At 46.4% G+C, this 18,938-nt stretch overlaps 2 protein-coding genes across 3 annotated transcripts in view; both read right to left on the bottom strand.

Moving 5' to 3' along the window:
• Positions 1 to 5,350, bottom strand: part of crtc3 (CREB regulated transcription coactivator 3) — a 32,082-nt gene extending 26,732 nt beyond the window's left edge. For both annotated transcript variants that reach the window (XM_070958239.1, XM_070958250.1), the window contains exons 1-2: positions 4,104 to 5,350; positions 919 to 1,029 (exon numbers count right to left, since the gene is read on the bottom strand). In XM_070958239.1, coding sequence (XP_070814340.1) covers positions 919 to 1,029; positions 4,104 to 4,235 — 243 coding nt within the window. In that variant the 5' untranslated portion in view covers positions 4,236 to 5,350. The remainder of the gene's footprint in view (positions 1 to 918; positions 1,030 to 4,103) is intronic.
• A 1,543-nt stretch (positions 5,351 to 6,893) lies between these two features.
• iqgap1 (IQ motif containing GTPase activating protein 1) overlaps positions 6,894 to 18,938 on the bottom strand; it is a 39,429-nt gene continuing 27,384 nt past the window's right edge. The window contains exons 16-37 of the mRNA XM_070962521.1: positions 16,446 to 16,536; positions 16,142 to 16,309; positions 15,185 to 15,327; positions 14,934 to 15,104; positions 14,769 to 14,852; positions 14,619 to 14,690; positions 14,214 to 14,283; positions 13,743 to 14,107; positions 12,853 to 13,016; positions 12,513 to 12,737; positions 11,817 to 11,957; positions 11,600 to 11,684; positions 10,685 to 10,917; positions 10,422 to 10,554; positions 10,217 to 10,319; positions 9,872 to 10,007; positions 9,696 to 9,783; positions 9,215 to 9,424; positions 8,951 to 9,117; positions 8,174 to 8,296; positions 7,789 to 7,897; positions 6,894 to 7,699 (exon numbers count right to left, since the gene is read on the bottom strand). Of these exons, the coding sequence (XP_070818622.1) occupies positions 7,586 to 7,699; positions 7,789 to 7,897; positions 8,174 to 8,296; positions 8,951 to 9,117; positions 9,215 to 9,424; positions 9,696 to 9,783; positions 9,872 to 10,007; positions 10,217 to 10,319; positions 10,422 to 10,554; positions 10,685 to 10,917; positions 11,600 to 11,684; positions 11,817 to 11,957; positions 12,513 to 12,737; positions 12,853 to 13,016; positions 13,743 to 14,107; positions 14,214 to 14,283; positions 14,619 to 14,690; positions 14,769 to 14,852; positions 14,934 to 15,104; positions 15,185 to 15,327; positions 16,142 to 16,309; positions 16,446 to 16,536 (3,195 nt within the window). The 3' untranslated portion in view covers positions 6,894 to 7,585. The remainder of the gene's footprint in view (positions 7,700 to 7,788; positions 7,898 to 8,173; positions 8,297 to 8,950; positions 9,118 to 9,214; positions 9,425 to 9,695; positions 9,784 to 9,871; positions 10,008 to 10,216; positions 10,320 to 10,421; positions 10,555 to 10,684; positions 10,918 to 11,599; positions 11,685 to 11,816; positions 11,958 to 12,512; positions 12,738 to 12,852; positions 13,017 to 13,742; positions 14,108 to 14,213; positions 14,284 to 14,618; positions 14,691 to 14,768; positions 14,853 to 14,933; positions 15,105 to 15,184; positions 15,328 to 16,141; positions 16,310 to 16,445; positions 16,537 to 18,938) is intronic.

Raw genomic sequence — 18,938 nt, 5'->3', positions numbered from 1 at the left:
TTGGGCCTTGAAAAACCCCTGAATGAGAACAAGGCCTTGAATGTGCTTGACTGCAGGGTTTTAAAGAAAACATCCATGTTTAGTTTTACATCAAACATCCTTTTGCTTAAAGGAAAGCATTAAAGCACACTGACTCAAAATAAAGTCGACTGAACTACAGCAGTAAATCTGCCAGGCTGCGCTCGCACTGACACTATGTGGAAAAATGCCACCTCCTCATGCATTTCAATGGCACTGCTGTGCTGCTGATGCAGAGGGCTTCATCAAAAAAACCTCAGCAGGGTCATCCAGCCAAAAAAGTTGAACGTGGCTCAGTGTCTGCCACATGGAAACGGGCCATCATAGTTTTGTTTACGGCTTCATATCCCACCAGGAGCATTTTGTCTACCAGATTTTGGTCTTTTTTGCTTGGTTTTGCCTAGGCAGGCTGTTAAATGTTCTCTTTGTCTTCGACTACTTTGACTGGATATACAACCGAGAGAGAGCGTAAGATTTTATTTTGAAAATTTCCCGATGCTCTATGCTGTTCCTGTGTCTGACTTCCTGCCCTGCTCTGCGCAGCTTGACAAGACAAAACGCAAAGCAAAATTTAGTAATTGCAAACGCATCACTGAAAAGACAGAAAATCACACTGGACGCACGGATGGTCTGCGAGAGTCGAAGAAGTTGAGCGAAATGTTTGCGTGCTTTCTGTCTGAACACACGAGCATGTTTGCTGTGTGGATTAACTGTATCTCAGAGTGTGACTCACTGCAGAAACCCTGGAACAAACCTAAAGGGCTGGTTTCACACACAGACCAAAACAAAATTCTATTTAAGTGAGTTTGGAATTTGGCATTAGATGAAACTGGAGGTCGTCCAGGAACGCCTGTAACGCGTCCTTTGCTGCTGTACATTTCGACTGTGATGAGACCCCACCTGAAATTCAACGCTGGTGTTGCCGATCTGGTTGACGTTAGGCAGAGAGCCTCCATAGTACGGCGCCCGGGACTGAGACAGACGAAGCTGCTGGATCTTCTGGAACTGCACCTGTCAGTCAAAAGGGCGACACACACACACACACACACACACACACACACACACACACACACACACACACACACACACACACACACACACACACACACACACACACACACACACACACACACACACACACACACACACACACACACACACACACACACACACACACACACACACACACACACACACACACACACACACACACACACAGGTCAGGGTTTGTGAACTGTGGACACGTGACGAGCATTCATGTTCAACGACAATGTGTGATCAGATTCAGGCTTTTCTCATTAGAGACATGAAGCCAGAGATCTGCTCTCTGGTTCCTTTGCTTCTCCTTTTTCATGCTCTTCTTCCTTCAATTTCCGTCTGTTTATGCCACTTCAAAGCATTCACAGCAAGCTGGGTTGTACAAAATTCACGTGTTGTAAAGTCAGATTGTGATGCAATCAGATGCTCCACTGTCGAAACAACTGTCACACATTACAGCTACTGAGCCCGTTCAGGCCTGTGTGCCGACCCAAACGCTCTCTCATTGGCTGGAACGCAGACGTGATGCATGAACGCATCCAAAATAAATGATAAAATTCAGCAGTATTTGAGTTTTATGGGACACATTCTAGGAAATGGGTGGCCGGGCCTCCAAACAGGCACCGTACCAAGAGATGTCACAACGATTAGCTCGCAGAAAACAGAAGGCGGCTTGTTCTGCCAAGGTAAGGTAAACAGAGCCAATCATCACCTGTGATCAGGAATAGGCAAATCAGAGGGGCAGGTCTTCCTTAGACTGCTCAAAGGGCAACATTTGAATCTCAAAGACTGACCTTATTTGATTTTATCAATAGATTTACAGAGCGGACAGAGATCTATCAAAGAGACTGAGTATGAGAAGATATCAGGATTATTCAGAACTTCGTCCTCTGGTGCAACATCTGTCCGTTTATGTGAGCTAACTGTGGCGTTAACAGCAGTGAGTGCATCCATCTTGGCTGCCTACAACAAACAGAAAATAGTTCCAACAACTGAACAACTGTTTCTGTCCCGCTGAGGACGCCTGAGCGTCCCTCTGCACTTGAAAGACGAAAACTTCCACAACAAAGCGCCTAAAATTCTGAGAAAACACCCAAATGTGGTTCAGCGAAGTCACACTTTGTATCTTCAAATATGATGTAGAGGGGACCCAAAATGTCAATTCAAATGTGTGATAACTGCAGCCAATGAATGTCAGACAGCAGCTGTCGCAGCTGCCAAAGCAGAGGGAGACACGAACATACTGCAGACATCATGGTTAAAGAAATCTAATATCTAAGCATCAAACATGCAGACTGGACACATGGGATGTCAGCTCCTTCCAGAGCGACAGCTGTGGGCAGGCTGGACTGTGTGTGCACTCAGGTACCCGCACAGCTCTTCAGAGCCCCTCGGGGGCTTTACATTCAGTCCTTTGGTCACTGGTGTAAATGTTGAAGCAGCGTCTTCTAATTCCAGCTGTTTGCTGGCAGTGCGTCCTGTGCCCCGGCCAGCCTCGGGCTCGCTGACTGGGCCCGTCTGTCTCACGGGGGTCATCGGCAGTTCATACCTTATGGCAAACTTCATTCAGTGTCGCCTCAAAACCACATCCTCTTTGACTGGCCATTCAGGCCTCTGCCTCTCAGAGAAAGGGCACATTGTGAACCAATGGTATGAGAGTAACATGAAAAGGGCCTTTACTGCACGTCCTCTCGGGGGTCACTATTTATACTACTTGGAATGTGTACAGTACAGCATACACTTGAAATTATCATGAGATGGAGGGAAAAACAACAACAAATTAAAAAAAATAAAAAGCATGTGACTAATTAAGATAAAATGATCTTTTGTCTGTTCTGAACCCATCCAAAGGATGTCTAGAGCACTGAGTAAAACACAACTGAAGACATGTCTTCAAGAATTTAACAGCAAACCGTGCTGCTAATCTGACCTCAGATCAGTACAGTTAGACGCTATGAGCAACACGAATACTCATCAGTCCTTAAACTTTAGTCTCACCATCTCTTTCTCACAACCTCAGGCCATATTTTCATTTTTTACAGCCATAATGTAGCTTTTAGCTGAATATCAGTCCTTATTGATTTTAGGACTGCAACTGATGATTATTTGCTTGATTCTCCACCACGAGTCCTCAGTGACATCTTTATTTATTTACAGTGATAACCGACAAAGAAGAGCAGCAAATACATGCATTTGAGAGGCTGGAAGCAGAGAGTATTTGGCTATTTTTAACCATTTTTGGCTTGAATGACATTCTCTCGCTCCAACCTCTGTAAAAGGAGGATCTGCTGCATTTTTCTCTTTTAATCATTACAATGATGACATCTTTGAGTTGTGGACAGCTGATTGGACAAAACAAGTCACCTGAAGCTGCTGAGAAACAACTCTAAAAACATGAGACAAACTCTTAGTTTCAGGCTTAAGTCTGAAAGTTTCAGTAATTAGAAACTTAAAGCACACTTTGATCCATTCAGCTTCACTAAACCAAGAGTTTAGAAACACCTGAGCACCTGTTCTGCAAACAGGAGCACGGCTCAATACAAATATGACTGAATGTGACTGATACACCCACATTTTTAAGAGCAGAAGACATGCATACTGTATCTTAACGGACAGAGCTGCTTCCTCTGGTTCCTGTTTCACTGCTGATTACTATCAAAAAGAAAAACACAAACAAAAAAAAAAGGTCTTGCTCGGTTTACGCAAAAATCTGCACTGCAGCTGGTCAGATCTGTAAAATTGTGATTACATCACAGCTGTGATTCTTTGCTTTTGCAAGCTCAGGGTTTGGTTCTTCATTGTTTGTTTTGTTTTTATGCCGACCAACTTATGATTGCAGCAGATAGGGTTTGCCACCGCTGAATGCATGCATGAAGAGAAACCAGAAGTTCTGGTTGAATACCAGAAATCTCAGTCAGCAGATGAAGTCAGACACACAGGCAGGCGGGCTGTGTCAGAGACGGAGCTTTGTCCCCGATTACCATGAACGCACTCGTGCACAACACCGCTGATAAAAATACAATGAGCTGAACATGAAGTGCATTTACCCTTGAAACAGTGAGGTCCGTCATCAGCTGTTCAAAGGCCCGCGTCTCCTCTGCTTGCTTCTGGTTGTGCAGCGCGATCTTCTCGCTGAACTTCCTGGGGTTGGAACCACCTGTGCCCGGGGAGCCGGACATCGTGCGGGCCGCAGTTTTACAACTTCAGCTACTTGGAAAAAGTGGAAGACGGTGCCGATAGTCTATTTTTCAAAGTCCACCAATAAGCAGTGCAGTGAATCCATCAGTTTTAAAAGCATAGCACACATCCGGGTTGGCCAAAGTTGATTCAGTCAACTCTGCAGGCTGCAGAACCAACTGATAGGTTACTGTAAGCCGAGCTAGTGGCTAACGTAGCTAAGCTAACGTTGAAGTGCTTGTAATAAAAGTTGTCTTCTTATGCCTAAAGAGCAGATAAATTAAGGCCTTTGTATGTTATCTGTTTGCAGGTTAACTCTAAAAACTTTGTACAAGAATTGTGTGTCGATTACAAGAAGTTAACGGTAAAATATAACTTCATATTGACACATTTTCAGCGAACCACTTGTTTGAATCTAACGTTAACATAACGTTAGCTGTCATTGCTAACATAACGTTGGAGGTGAACGGGGAGCCGAGTTTACAGCTGCAGCTAGCCGAGTTAGCTAAGCTGCTGTCAGCGTCATCTCAACGATTTTGGCAAACGCACTTTGCCAACTTGTCGACACTCGGTCAACATCCAACAGACGCGTATTAGAAGCAGTTTGTACCAAAAGATTCAGCGCTAGTGTCAGAGAAAGTTGTTAGCCTCGTTAGCTAAATGTCGCTACTGACGTTAGCAAAGCTCACGAGCAGTTGGGCAAAGGTTTGCTCGGTAAATTGTATTTCAACAAGTGTCCGCTGGGTCCCGTCCGGACTTCGCTGAATTTCGACTTTATGTTTACCACAAACTCGGTGAACAAGCAACCTCCAAAACGGAAAGATTCACACGCGGTGCGGGCGCATAATCCACAATTTCACACTTAAACTGATATCAGAGCGCTTCAGAGTCGAGTCTTAATCCACGGACAGCAGAGAGATTTCAGACAAACTCCAGCCCGACGGCTCCATGAAGATAAACAATCACCGCCGACAGAAAAGCTGCTTTCTTCGTCGCTGCCAAACAAGAATTCTTCTGAGAAACTGCTTCAAATGTTTTCGGCTTGTTAGCCGTCGGATGACAGGGCTTGTAACCGCAACTCAGATCCGCTGGCTTGTTATCCTCACACTGCTGCGAGAAAAACATTACCTCGTTAAACACCGTCAGTACCGGCGACGTCCACAGGGCGGCGACAAACTGCGCGCACCGTCCCGCCTCTGTGGGATTCACTAATCACTGTTATTATCGATATCTTTGGGAAGTTAATGCTAGGAGCTTGGATCATTACAACAGACGCTCTGGGTTCAGATCAAATCCTGGATCTGGTGTCGAGGCCCTGCCAGCTCTACTGTGGAGCAAGTCAAGCGAAAGTGGGTTTAATCCCATTTGAGTCAATAAAATAGAAGGTGATTTATTTCAGACATGTTAAAAAGCCACTTGTGCATTAGGAGAACTTTATTTCTGAGGCAACCTAATGTCAGATAATCCTTTAAGGAAGTACTGTCAACATGCACACAGTGGTGGAACAGGTATTCACGTCCTTTACTTTAATATAAAAGTACCAAATACACTTAATTACAAGATATTTACCAGCAAAATAAACTGTATTCAAAGTATTTATTATGTAGCTGTATACCTCTTGTGAATGTTACATTTAGCATTTATTAATAATCTTTTGAATTGTATTTGATTATTAATATGAAAGCAGTTTCTTAATGTGTTGTTTGAGAGAGATTTGATTTTAACTATGAATCTATAGTCATTAATATTTTACAGAGTAATTCTGTGTTTTTTGTGTAAAATCCTCTTTAATTACAGCGGTCATACAAATGTGGTGGAGTAAAAGTAAAATATTTGCCTGTGAAATGTAGTAGAGTAGAAGTATAAAGTTCCATAAAATAGAAAATCTCAAGTTAATTACAAGTACCTCAAAAGTACTTGAGTCCAGGTGCACATTGCCTCTGAAGAACTTTATTCTAAAACAGGTAAAACACATTTAATGTGTGTGAGAGAGGAAATAATGTACAGAGAGCACGGCCTCCTCCATTCGACCTCTGATCATAGCAAGAAAATCAACATCAGTGCACGACTTCTTGTAACACGTCAATCTGTGATACAGCAAAGACTTAAGGGAACCTTGGATGGTGTAGAGTGACATCTACTGGACCCACACGTCTGATGACTGCAGTACTTACTCACTTACATGATCTCTTTTAGGCTTTGTGAACATCGACTACAGTATAATGTAGACTGACAACATACAATATAAATAAGGGAAACTTTGTTGAATCATTTTCAACAAGACATAAAAAATCTCTGTATTCAACGTCAAGCTTACACTTCTGCATCCCATCCTGTTTCAGACACGATGTCGTGTTGACTGAGCTGACTTTGTGATGTGACAATGATCTGCGTTTCTGTCGAAGATAGACAACCCAGGAGAAATATGATGTCCAATAAGTCATCTGAATGAGGACATCTGCACAGCTGTGTGCGCAGGAGAGACCATGAATGTCCTGTCAGCTCTGAGCACCAGAGCTGCAGCCACGAGCAGCTCCGTCCAGCCAGAGACCGCCGGCACAGGCTGGCTTTAAGTGGTGTAATGTGATTCATTGTCATGCAATAAATTAAATAAAGTTTTCGGTTCGACGGCTCAATATGCATGACTTTTTTTTCTGAAATTCTTATCAAATACCACGTGTTACGCCACCTTCTCTTTGCATAGATATCAGAGTACTTGGGTGTGTTTAAGATGAATGAGAAATATTTCAACGACAGCGTTTCTTAAAATAAAATATGCTGAGGAGGGAGGCAGGAGTGCATCTCTTCTCCCCACAACTCTTTCAGCTTGTCTCTCCGTTCGGTTTGAAGCAGCAACACGTCAAACACAAACACGTCCTAGAGGAGACGGTGGCGTCTCGCCTTCTACCGTCCTGCTGAAAAGTACGCTGGCGCTTCAGCGTTGGCAGAAGACATGTTCATCGTGCTTTCATCAGTCAGGTGAGCGAACCAACTAACAGCTAAGAAAGACACAAAACATGATCTCTTTACATAAAACATACATTTTTATAATTAATCAAAGCCCATGCACAGGATATTCAGAATATTTAAAGCAAAACATATAATTCTTAAACCTCTGACCTAACTGCAGTTACAGACGAGTCGCACATGGAGTGTTCCACTAAGAGTAAAGCACATACGGTGATCCACGTAATAAAAAATAATGCACAGGAATTTGCATAGGCACATGAGAGAAGTGCAGTGGGGAATGTGGAGGAAAGCCAGGATGGTCCAGGTCAGGGCTTTCTGCAACCCTCAAAGTGGGTTTTGTGGTTTAAATCAGTGTCTGTGGCCCTGTCTTCCTTTTCTTTTTCTATTTCCCATAAAATTTCTTGTTGAGCAGGAAAATGAGGAGGTTGACGTTGATGGTGGCCTTATCGAAGAGCTTCATCACCGCCACGCCTTCATACTGCAGCTGGAGGAGATCCTGAGAAACAACCGAGAAAAGATCAGACGCCGTCAATCGATCGCGGCCAGCCGCCACGGTCACACGCACCAATCGAAAAGAAGTAATACCTGATACTCGATCTGTAACGTCTCCAAGTGCACGCCCATTAGCTTGGCCTTCACATCAAAAACTCCAACAGCCTCCGACGGAGAAATCTCAAAAATAACATTCTTGAACCTGCGAAGAAGACGAGGAAAAGCAGGGAAGGCTCATCAATGTGGAGACAAGACACTGATCAATGAAATCGATTCAACTGAAACAGCTGGAACAAAGTAAATAAACTGTTTAAGATGACGACAGATATGACTCTCTGATATTTAAGGTGGTATGGAATAAGAGCGCTGGGCAGCGTAACAGGCATCCAGTCAACAACCAATCAAACATTTGAAGGCAGGATTTGGTGCCCGGCAGCTGTGAAGGTTGAAGCTTTGCACTGAAGACAGCAGAACTCACTGGTTGGGCTGCAGATCCTCTATCGCGATCAGCACGCCCTTCTCATGGAGGCGGGAGGCCGTGTACTTCTGAGAAACCTGCTTACTCTTCTTGGCCTTGGTGTCGCCTGGTTTCTTTGACAACCTGAGTGGAGAAAGAAAGACGAGCGTAAAGTACGTCAGACCACCTCTCAGCGCAGAGCGTCAATGGCTCTTCAAGTCTCGCCATTTTAAAACCCGAGCTGCTTCATTCATTCATCATTCTTAGAAATACGGCACAGGTTTTCTATCTAACCAGGCAGCAGCTGCGCTTGATTGCTTTCTGCACTCCAGGAGTCGAACAGCCTCTTATTAGAAGTCCACAATCAGAACCAGCAGGAGGATCAACACTGTGACCACTGCCTATAGCAAGTGACCCACTTCTGGTTGTTGCGCACGTGTGACACAGTTCAGGAAAGCGCTCTGAACAAGTGAAGAGGAGACGTCAGACATCTATGTGTCCACTGGGGGACCACTGGTCCCTCCAGCCGCCCACCCGGGATGCAAACGCTCGCCCCACCCTCCAGCCTGAAATACAATTCTTTCTCGTTGAGCACATGAAGGCCTCTGTCTGCAGTCTAATCGTGTGCATATGAGTTGTGAATCTATAAGACTCACCTTTACAGGTAGACGTAAACAAGCAGCCAGAAATGAGTAAGATCTGACAGAGGGTCAGTTACACTTCACAACGTGTGTCAGTGGAGGCTGTTCGCAGAAGACTGAAGCACCATGAGAAAAGGTGGAATTAAAGGCCACTCACTTGCCCTTGCTGGCCAGGTTGTCCATGCACGCCTTGATGTACTGATTGTAGGAATCGATCTGAACATTGTAAAAATTGGTCTTTGAATTGAGGGCGGCGTTGGTCTGCTGCAGTCTCACCAGCTCGGCTTTCCGACGCTGACGATACCGCCGCTGATTTCTGATGTCCTGCGACACACATGCACGAAAATATCACATTAAAATGAAACGCTGAGGGGACGCTCGCTCCAGTGGTCCACCTCCAGGGATCGTCCGGTCATCTCACCTTGGCTATGTCGTTGATGAGGTCCTGATAGCGGTTCTGGGGGTCGACCTTCCCCAGCTCCGCCAGCCTCTGCAGGTTGCTCTTGATCTTGTCCTTCTTGCCCTGCAGCGTCAGGCTGTCGTCCACCACCGGTTTGACCTGCTTCATCTTCTCTGGAGTCTTGGCGTCCCTGATGGCCCTCCTCTGCATGGCCCGCTGGTACTCCGCTTCCTGTCATCCAGGGAGACAAGACGCATTCTAGTTATTTCTGTGTTGATGCTGTTGTTAGTAAAGTTTCATCTTCATCTCCTCATTTAATTAGCTTTAATTTTGAGGTGTCATTTTAAAAGTATGTCTCATTTTGTTCCCTCAGTGTCACATCTGGAGTGAGTTTTCTTAAATTCTTTGGCATTTGTGTGTCCCGTACTGACGAGCGGCACTGAAACATACGGCAGTGCCTGCGAGCGCAGCAGCTTCGTTGGCCCTGAACCTTATTTCTGACCTGTTCTGTGCTTGCTGTCGAGTCCAGGATCTCAGTGAGAGTCTCCCCAGGCTGGAACCTGATCACGTCCACAATGAGCCTCTTGGTGCTGAAAAGACATTCGAGAAGCCGCTGAATGTTCTGAAGCAGCCGTATGAATCTGTTTAATCAGCCTCGAATCTTCAGTGTGAGCCTACTTGAGCAGGAGAGTCTTGGCGTCCATCTCAGCGTTGGCCTCGCCGGGGACGTCAAACTTGTTGGTGAGCGTGAGTGAAACTTCAGTCTTCCCCATCAGCTCTTTGTTGGGGTCGTCAGGAGGAAGAGGATTTTCACCTGAATGAGATAAAGAGCGCATCAGATCCTATCTGGGGTGCTTTCTGTTAATAACTGCTCTCATCTGTGACCTGGTGATTTACCAGATGTGTTGCTTTATTTAACAGTTTTAGCCTTATTTTCACTTTAATTCTTGCAAACCTGCTTTTTGAAACCACGCCGGCAAAACAAATCCTTCCCCACCTCCACCTCCACCTCCCTCCACTCACCAATGAGCGACTCTACAGTGGGAACCTCGCCCAGGTCCTCCAGCAGCTCATGGATGGGGTCATTGTGCTCTGGAGCAATGGCATCCTGATGGTCCAGCAGCAGCTAACAGGACAGAAGTACAGCGTGTTCGTCATACTGCAGCTGAAAGCACGCAGGGGGAGTGACTTAAGACAGAAAAAGCAAAGTGAAGTGGTCCCCGCTCACTGTGTGAGTGTTGATAATCTCTCCGATGGAGATGTAGATGACAGGTTTGGTGACGGTGACCAAGTCTGAGTACTGGTCCACATTGAACTTGTCCTCCAGTGAGGGCACGTCACACGCTGCCAGGAAGAACCGCCTGCGGTAAAAGAAGGAAGGATGAAGTCAGAGGAGCCGAGAAACAGAGCTTCAGACAGCACAGACCAGGAGGGAAAAGGAAAGGATCATCAAACCATCTGCTTCATATTTCAGATCAATTAACAGCAGACCTGAACTTCTGATAGGAGGCACTCAGATATTCATTGATGGGATTGAGGTGGGCGTTGTCTCCCAGAAACATCTTATTGGAGGCGGCGTGCTGCAGCATCTTGGCGACAGAGCCCAGGTTTCGTCGCTGCTCCGTGGTCAGCTGGCCCCCCGCCGACACCTCGATGATGTCAAAGGCATCGGGCGCCACAATGGCCGGGTTCATGTAGCGGTAATACAAGAGGTTCCCCACAATCTGAAAAGTCAAAATCAAACGACTCAGTTAGTCAAGATGATTACGATCAGGACGTGTGACGTGTTCTTTTATGCTTTATGAGCCCATTTAGTCACATTAGCGTACAAAAGCTCTTTGATTTGGACTTAAACTGAGCAAAAAACATTAACATGTATAACTTCAACAACAGGTGGAACTGTTCAGACAGAAAGTCATTAATTAATTATCTCATGCATTTGTTGTCATACACAAAATGAGCTGTAAATTACATCTTCGGTGGCATCTTGAGTTGGGAGTTTAAGGTTTTGTTAAAGCTCTTGAATGCATCAGGACACACAGCTTGTGCAGGAAGAGGAGGAGAGCCAGAGGTCAGCAGACAGAGAGGAGGAGGACACCTCCACCCCAACAGGGAGGCTGCAGCTGGATGGCAAGGCGGAAAGAGCAGCAGCAGCAGAAGAAGAAGAAAAAAAGGAAAGATATATGTAAAAAACAGGGAAGCGAGAGGCAGGCAGAAGATGAGAGGAAAGGAAGAGCTGTCAGTGAGGAGGCCAGAGAAGAGGAGAGTGTGTCCAGCTCACCAGGATTAAAGGGTCAGTTCACCAGTTTCAACGGGATTTTCTACCATAGCATGACTGTAAAACAAACTGGTTTTTTCTGTGATTTGGGTGAACTGGCCCTTTAAAGATACATGAACGATGCAAACCTTGAGCAGCTCGTCCTCTGTAGCATCTGGGAACTTTTCGTGGAGGGTGTCCTTCAGCACCTTGGAGATGAAACGCATCCCGTATCTGGGTGAGACAGACGGGGTTAGACAGACGGGGTTAGACGGGGGAAAAACAACAACGGCTGGTTTGAAGCAGCTGACTTTTGGCGGTAAACAAGTGGTCCACGCAGACAGTGACAAGGTGAGAGGGACGTACGGGATTTTATCCACCGAGACGATGATGGCAGACAGGAATTTGTCAGTGATCGTCTTCATATTCTTGATGGAGGCTTCCAGTCTTGTCCTCACCTCCTCGTGGGCCATAGCCTGCTCTGGAGTCACGTCATACGGCAGCTTACTGTTGAGGAGGACAGAAAGAGGACAGGACAGACAGAGACGGAAAAACAGAGAGACCATCAAAACCTCTGAAGCTTTTTTTCTTTTTGCTGCATTTCCGTGCAGCGCTGCAGACGTACGTATGGTCATCACTGCAAAATATGAGCGAGGTGAGCAACAGTGGCTCGAAAGTTACACAAAAATCAGTCAGGAAAAAAGCTGATTTTCAATCTTAACATGAGCTAATGCATTTATTTGAATATATAGTTTTTTAATGACGACCGTGTCTTTGACCAGTTTAACAAACAAGAAGAAGAACTGTGTCTTTGTCTTGTTTTGGTCAGATTCCTGAAATACGGACATAAAGTAGCCCAAATACAAACAGTAAGTGTGACCATGAATGCAGCCTACTTGCCACCTTCGGTCACGCTGAACACCTCGCTAAGAAGACGTTTGTTGACGCTGCCTGATGAGAGCATTTTGTTTCAGTACGTTCCTCCTCCACGTGGATCATTTGTGGTTAAACCAAAGCAAAATCAAGCATTCAGAGCGAGCGTCCGTCCCGTCTCCAGCTCACCTGGCCTCTCCCGTCTGCGTCTCCATCTGGTTGACCCAGCTCTTATAGATATCCACCGGGTCGGTCTTGATGTTTAGCGTTTTGTCGTCCATGATCTCCTTGACGACCGGTGCCAGGATCTGCCGCAGCGCGTTCTGCCCCCGCGCCCCTCGGTGGAAACTCACCACCATCTTGATGACGGTGGGGTTTCCTGTGACGATCTCCTTCATCTGGTCCACCTTTGACCTGCGGACGGTTGTTAAAGGCAACATTTCACTGTGCATTCATGAACCAGGCCTCATCTGATTGCAGACTGTGCTCATAAACGGTTGCTGGCTGTGTTTCAGTGTCTGTCTCTCACTTGATCTCCTCCTGCAGGGCAGTTTTGAAGAGCTTGAGCAGCAGGTACTCCTCTCTCTGGTTGGAGGCGTAGTTATACAGGGTGAAGATCACAGAGTCCATGAACTTTGTGGATTTATTCTGTGGCATCTGGAAGATCAGCTTGGCGAGGTACGTGGGGTTGGTCTAAAAGGAAGCAGGAATTTGGTTAAATGTTGCTACAGGTATCGAGTGGAAAGAGAGCTGCTGCTGCCAGTATCATCGACTTTATGACAATGCAGCTCAGCGTCTATGACTCCATTTACAGCTGGTATTAAAATGCAATGCAAATGCACTCTGTTTCCTGACACATTATCCGGATAAAGAGAAGCATGTTAATGGAAGGTGTCACAGTCAGGTTGGATCTTAGGTAGCAATCCATTCAACGTGCCGGCATCCATTCACAACACAACACTGATAAAGACATCTGTTTTCAGTAAACACAAAGAAGAGGCTGTCGATCAAACTTAGACATCGAGCAAGCGAGAAGGCCAAAAGAGACAGGCCTCTAATCCCTGATCATACATCTGTTCTACGTCATGAAAGCACCGAAAGATGTGTTATTGAACAGAACTGCGATACAGGTGGAATCGAATGATATACAGTAAGAAATAACTGTGTGCATCAGGCTGCTCTGCTGATCTGCTGCTAACATGATCTGATCTGGTCTGGTCTGATCTCAATGAGGAAACGCAGTAGAAACAGTGTAAACCCAAAGCCAAGATCAGAGTTTATGATCCAGATATAATCCGGATAAAGAGACAGATCCCATTTTAATACCAGGAGATTATAAGCAGCACATATGACTTGTTTTAGCTGAGAGAGATTCAGATTAAACACAGAGACGCAGCATCAAAGAGCTGCAGACGTTACCTGTAACAGGTAGAAGAGGTACTGGTAGGCTTCCAGCTTGAGCCTCTTCTCCTTGCTGAGCGCCTTCAGGCCCCCCCTCTGCTTGTTCATCATCATCATGTTGGACAGCTGGCCCTTGTTCTTCTTGGTCAGCTTCTTGCTGTGGGACACCACCTCCTGCAGAGTGATCTTGTTCTTCACCAGCAGGCCGATCTTGATGTCCATCAGGTTCAGGTCGTTCTCCAGCTGCTGGTTGGAGCGGATGTTGGTGACCACCTCCTCTCGGAGCCGCATCAGCTCCAGCTCCTCCTGGAAGTCCTGGTCGCTGTGGTCCAGCAGGTGGACGAACTTCCTCACCACCGCCATCGGAGGATTGTCAGCGCTGACTGTGTGAGGACGGACATTTTGAGAGTCAGACGACCACCTTAACCTGAGCCCGGCTCACGGCACCACAGACACCTGTTTGACCACACCTGTCAAGATCGTACTCACTCAGCGTCTTGTAGTCGTCTCTGGCCTTGTTGGCTCTGATGAACGCCTGAATCTTCACCACATCATTGATCTGCAGTAGAAAACAACAATCACTTGATTGATCAACAGGCTTCATTATAAACGGCAGCACGGGAATCCACCGTGAGCCAGAGTGGAAATGACTTCAGAGTGTCAGAGAGCTAAATGAGCCGTCTGCCTCCCTCAAAGCCCACCGGACACGAGCAAATGTCAGCGGAGCTGTCTGGGGAAATTTATGCTCCGTGATTTAAGGCTTCTATTAGACACCCGTGCCATTTGTTTACCCCAAAACCTAATTTTTGTGCCTTAGCTTGCTTTTCTCAAATTGGCCAAAACTCAATTTGCAGCTAATTTCATGTAATGAGGTTTTAGGCCACTAATACTCACGTGGTCCTTGAAGTACTTCAGACGATCCTTGTATTTCTTACGAGCTTGGTGCATCCGAACCATGGACTGAATCTGAGGAGGACAAAACGAAGCCTTTAGTCTTCACTGCACTGAGAACTCCGCGAGCGCAGGCACCGCAGATCATTTTACCTTGACAGCCTCTTCACTGTGGTCTTTCAGATACTGCTTACGGTCATTGAACTTCTTCCTCTGTTTGTAGCCTTTCCAGTGGGCCTGAGGAAAAACACATTGAGCCTCAGAGGAGTAACAGCAGCAGGTTTCTATGCACATGCTCAGGATGATGGCTGTACATACCTGTATGCATGTGACAGCAGGGTCCTGGGATTTCAGGAAGTCGAGCCGCTCCTTTTGGCCATTTCTCACCAGGTAGCCTCTGCATCGAGCTTGCAGCTTGGCGATTAGAGTCTCATTGGCCAGCCACAGCTGCTCTCGGTTGTAGGCTGTGGTTACCCCAGACACCACCGACTGACGGGGAGAATGAAAGCAGTTTAATGTGGCGTTAAGAAGCTACGGGCGAGCAGCGCTGCTCGGGGCAGGTGGCCTACCTGGATCTCCTCCTTGTTGATCTGGGTGCTGTTTTGTTGGAAGCCCTCGGGCTCCACCCAGGTGCCCTCCTTGGTGTTCAGATTGTAGTAGTAGTTGTGTCCTCCCTTCACCCAGTGCTTCACCCACTCACTGCCATTATCACCTGCAAGTGAGCAAGATGGAGGAACAACTTAGCATCGTTCCTCTATTTTTAATGTATTTCAGAAATGCAGGGCAGCAAGTAAAGCCCTTCGTAGTTTGGAATATGATTTTTAGTTACAATATTGGATGCTTGTAAAGGTCCAGTGTGCAGGATTTAGGCGGATAAACTGACTGAAATGTAATATAATATTCAAAAGTATGTTTTCATTAGAAGAATGAATGAGCTTTTTATATCTACAGAGAGAGCAGCTCCTCTTCACGCCATGTTTCTACAGTAGCCCTGAACGGACAAACCAAACCCTGCTCTAGAGAGCAGCTTTCATGTTTTTCATTGCAGCTACTGAAGGTTCTCCGACACACATGGAAGGGGAAGGTGAGCGGAGGGTATTCAGGTATTCAGCTGGTTGCATTCGGCAACCTCACTGCTAGAAGTCACCAAATCCTACACGCTGGATCTCTGAGGGGTTTTTTTCTGGAAATCACATGAGAAATTAGGTCACTGTGGTTTGCAAAAGGCTGCATGTGTGCAGGAGGTTTTGTCTATCAGATTCAAAGTGCAGGAATGTGTCACCATTCAAAGTACCAAATTTGGATATCAAATTATCATTTCCTCATCATGACAAAAAGTGTGACCTTGAAAGGTCTGAAACCTGCTGAAAAGATGCATCATTGCATCATCATGCATCTGGGTTTCATCAGAATCGTCCATTATCAGCAGTCACAGCGACGGTCTCTGTCCTGATGGCGTTACAGCGAGCACTAAGCCACCTCTGATAAACACACTCATCTGACTCATCCCCACACTCTGTCCTCACCTTCTGCCTTCTTCTCATCTTTGATCTTGGTCAGGTCATCCTGGTAGGTCTGGGCGCACTCAGAGGTGACGCCGTACAGTCCTGCCGCGGGGTTACGCAGAGCAGCCAGGGTCTGAGCGGGATCACCACGGTCCACCGCCTCATTGATAGCCTGGATGGACTGCGAGACTGCAGGCACAGACACACACATCAGCCTGTGCTGCTCTTCACACCGTCCCACCATCAGGGACGCTGAGGGCAGCTGGCATTCATTGTCTTCTGCAGAAAACGGGTCCAGTAAAATGAAATGAGTGTGCGCTCTTACACTGTAAGGCCTCCTTTGTGTCCTGGTTAGCCTTCAGAATGGCATCCTGGATCTCATCCAGCCACAGCACAGCAGACGGGTCTTGGGTCTCCTGGACGGACACAGGAAAATATGTTCAATAACTAGTGCGCAGCGAGTACATGCACGCACACACACTCTCACTCTCACTCTCTCACACACACACACCATCTGTCCTCTAACTGATAATGGACAATTTCCTCCTACAAATGCTCGAGCTTCACACAAAAGCTGCAAAAAAAACTGACACAAAATCACAAATGAAAGACAAAATACGGCAAAGCAGAGTAAGAACAGAACTCCATTCAAACAAAGAGCTGATTGAAATTATTCTTCTTTTTCAGGCCACACGTGTCTGTCTCTGTGTATACATGTGCAGGATGGTGCTCAAGCCTGCAGGCACGGCTAAAGTAGAAAAAGCCGAACACGCAGCACAAGAAGGAGGAAACTGGTTCATTAGTCTCCTTTTGCACTTGTGAAGACGGTGAATTATATAGCAAATTAACAGCTAATGCACCCATTGTCCTGGCACCCAGTTTCGGACTCATTTCAACTCTAATCATCAGGAGTGGGTTTCACAAATGGCCAGTTCTTTTATTCTTTTATAAACCACAGTCCTAGACCTACACTTATGAGACTATACTTCCTGTACTTATAGTATTATACTTAATAATACAGTATGTTTTAGCACTTTATTTCTGTTGAAGGCCCCAATCTGTTATATATATGAAAGAAATACATCAGACTTTGTCAGGATTGGAAAATTTTATCATTCAACGTGTTAATTCAGCTGTGTCTGCTGTTGATTTCTACATTTGTGACTGAGAAGCTCTTTGATTAAGACGGACTGACTCATCGCTGATGTATCTGCAGATCTTAACTGTTCCTGTAGCTGCTGCAGCGCACAGACATGCTGTCACATTTGGTCCGTTATCCACAAGTACAGAAGAAGAAGTACAGAGGAGAACCACAGACGCAAAAATGTCAGAAATGTCCCAGCAGATGTTTTTTAAAGTGTCTCAGTTGGGATTTTTCCTTCATGTAACTCGACTGCACACCAACACCTCAACACTGAATTAAGCGGCGTAATCATCACCTGTAGTTACACTGAACTGCCTCCAGAGGGCGCACTCTGTCTCTGTATAACGTGTGATGCAGCTGGTTGCTATTTGCTGCTACTTTCTAGAGGCCAGTGAAACATTTGGTTTCAGCCTCCTCCTCCTCCTCCTCCTCCTCCTCCTCCTCCTCGTCCCGCCCCTTCATGCTGTGCCTCAGGGCAGATGAGAGGAGGTGTGTGTGCATGTGAAGAAGTGGGCGGGTAAGACTGATACCTGATCTTGAAGAGTCCTTAAGCAAGGGGAGGGGGCTCGGCAGCCAACATCTGCAACAGCATGTACCAGGAGTCCAATGAGCTCCATCTTTATAGTAAACAAACCTGGGCGAGCGCTGATTAGTGTTTGTATGTTTGCTCTTGGTGCTCTAATAGGTATTTGTAGGTGACGAGTCACTGCAGCTGGCGGGAGGTGCTAGACAGGGTGCGGTGCCACAGTGGGCAGGGGACTGGAGGAGGACTTGGGCGTAGCTTGGTGTAGTTCATCACACGTTACAAGCAATCGTGGAAACAGAGGAAGCGAAAGCTGAGGGGGTTGGGCAGCTCATAATTCATCTTTGGAAACTTTTTTCCCAAACAACACCTTTCTTTTTTACTTCCTGAGAAACTATGAGCTCATTCATACACTTAGAGAACAAAGCACATGCACAGACTGGACCTCAGCAGTCCCAGCTGTGCCAGCTGTGATTGTTGCAGTTACAAAGTGAAGCGATAACCATCTGAGAGGCACGCCGTCGCGGACTATATTCAGCTTGTTAGTCAGTAGGGTCTGGGCAGGACTTCCTGCTGTTTGTGCAGGCACAGCCCTCGGCCCACAGGCGAAGCCAGCTTTGGTCTGACTGTCCTGCTGACTAACAGCAGAGTTAATGAGGCGACGCCGACAAGAAGCCGGTGACAAACTCAACCACAGGCGCAAAAACTACTTCTGCTGTTCCATCGGCTCCAAACTCTGCTGACCTCACATCACCTGGAAGCACCACCTTCCAGCCTGGCGGCTCTACGCCCACGTGGATCTTCCTCCTCAGCCTTCTGATCGTTCGCTCTCAGCAGGGGAACATCTCACTGGCACTGATCTTGTGGAACCAAACAGGAAGCTCATACTGCTCTAACAACTTTCAAGTCCTTAGCTCATCACCACAAACAGCCACTTTGGCCAATCAACAGCCGTGTGTGTGCCCTGAGGTCTGGCCCATTTAATCAAGTGGTCAGCTTTCTGCCCTTTTATGGAAGCAAATGGCTCAGGCCCAGCTTGTTATTTCCTATGTCTGTGAAATCGGCAGGAAAATAGTTTTCTTTTTTTCCTCTCCTCTTTTTTGGCTTCCAATTTTTGCCTGGGTCCCGTTACGTGTGTGTGTGTGTGTGTG

This window comes from Chaetodon trifascialis, chromosome 1 (genome assembly GCF_039877785.1).
Source record: "Chaetodon trifascialis isolate fChaTrf1 chromosome 1, fChaTrf1.hap1, whole genome shotgun sequence".
NCBI lineage: Eukaryota > Metazoa > Chordata > Actinopteri > Chaetodontiformes > Chaetodontidae > Chaetodon > Chaetodon trifascialis.
This window is presented reverse-complemented; position numbering and strand designations above follow the sequence as displayed.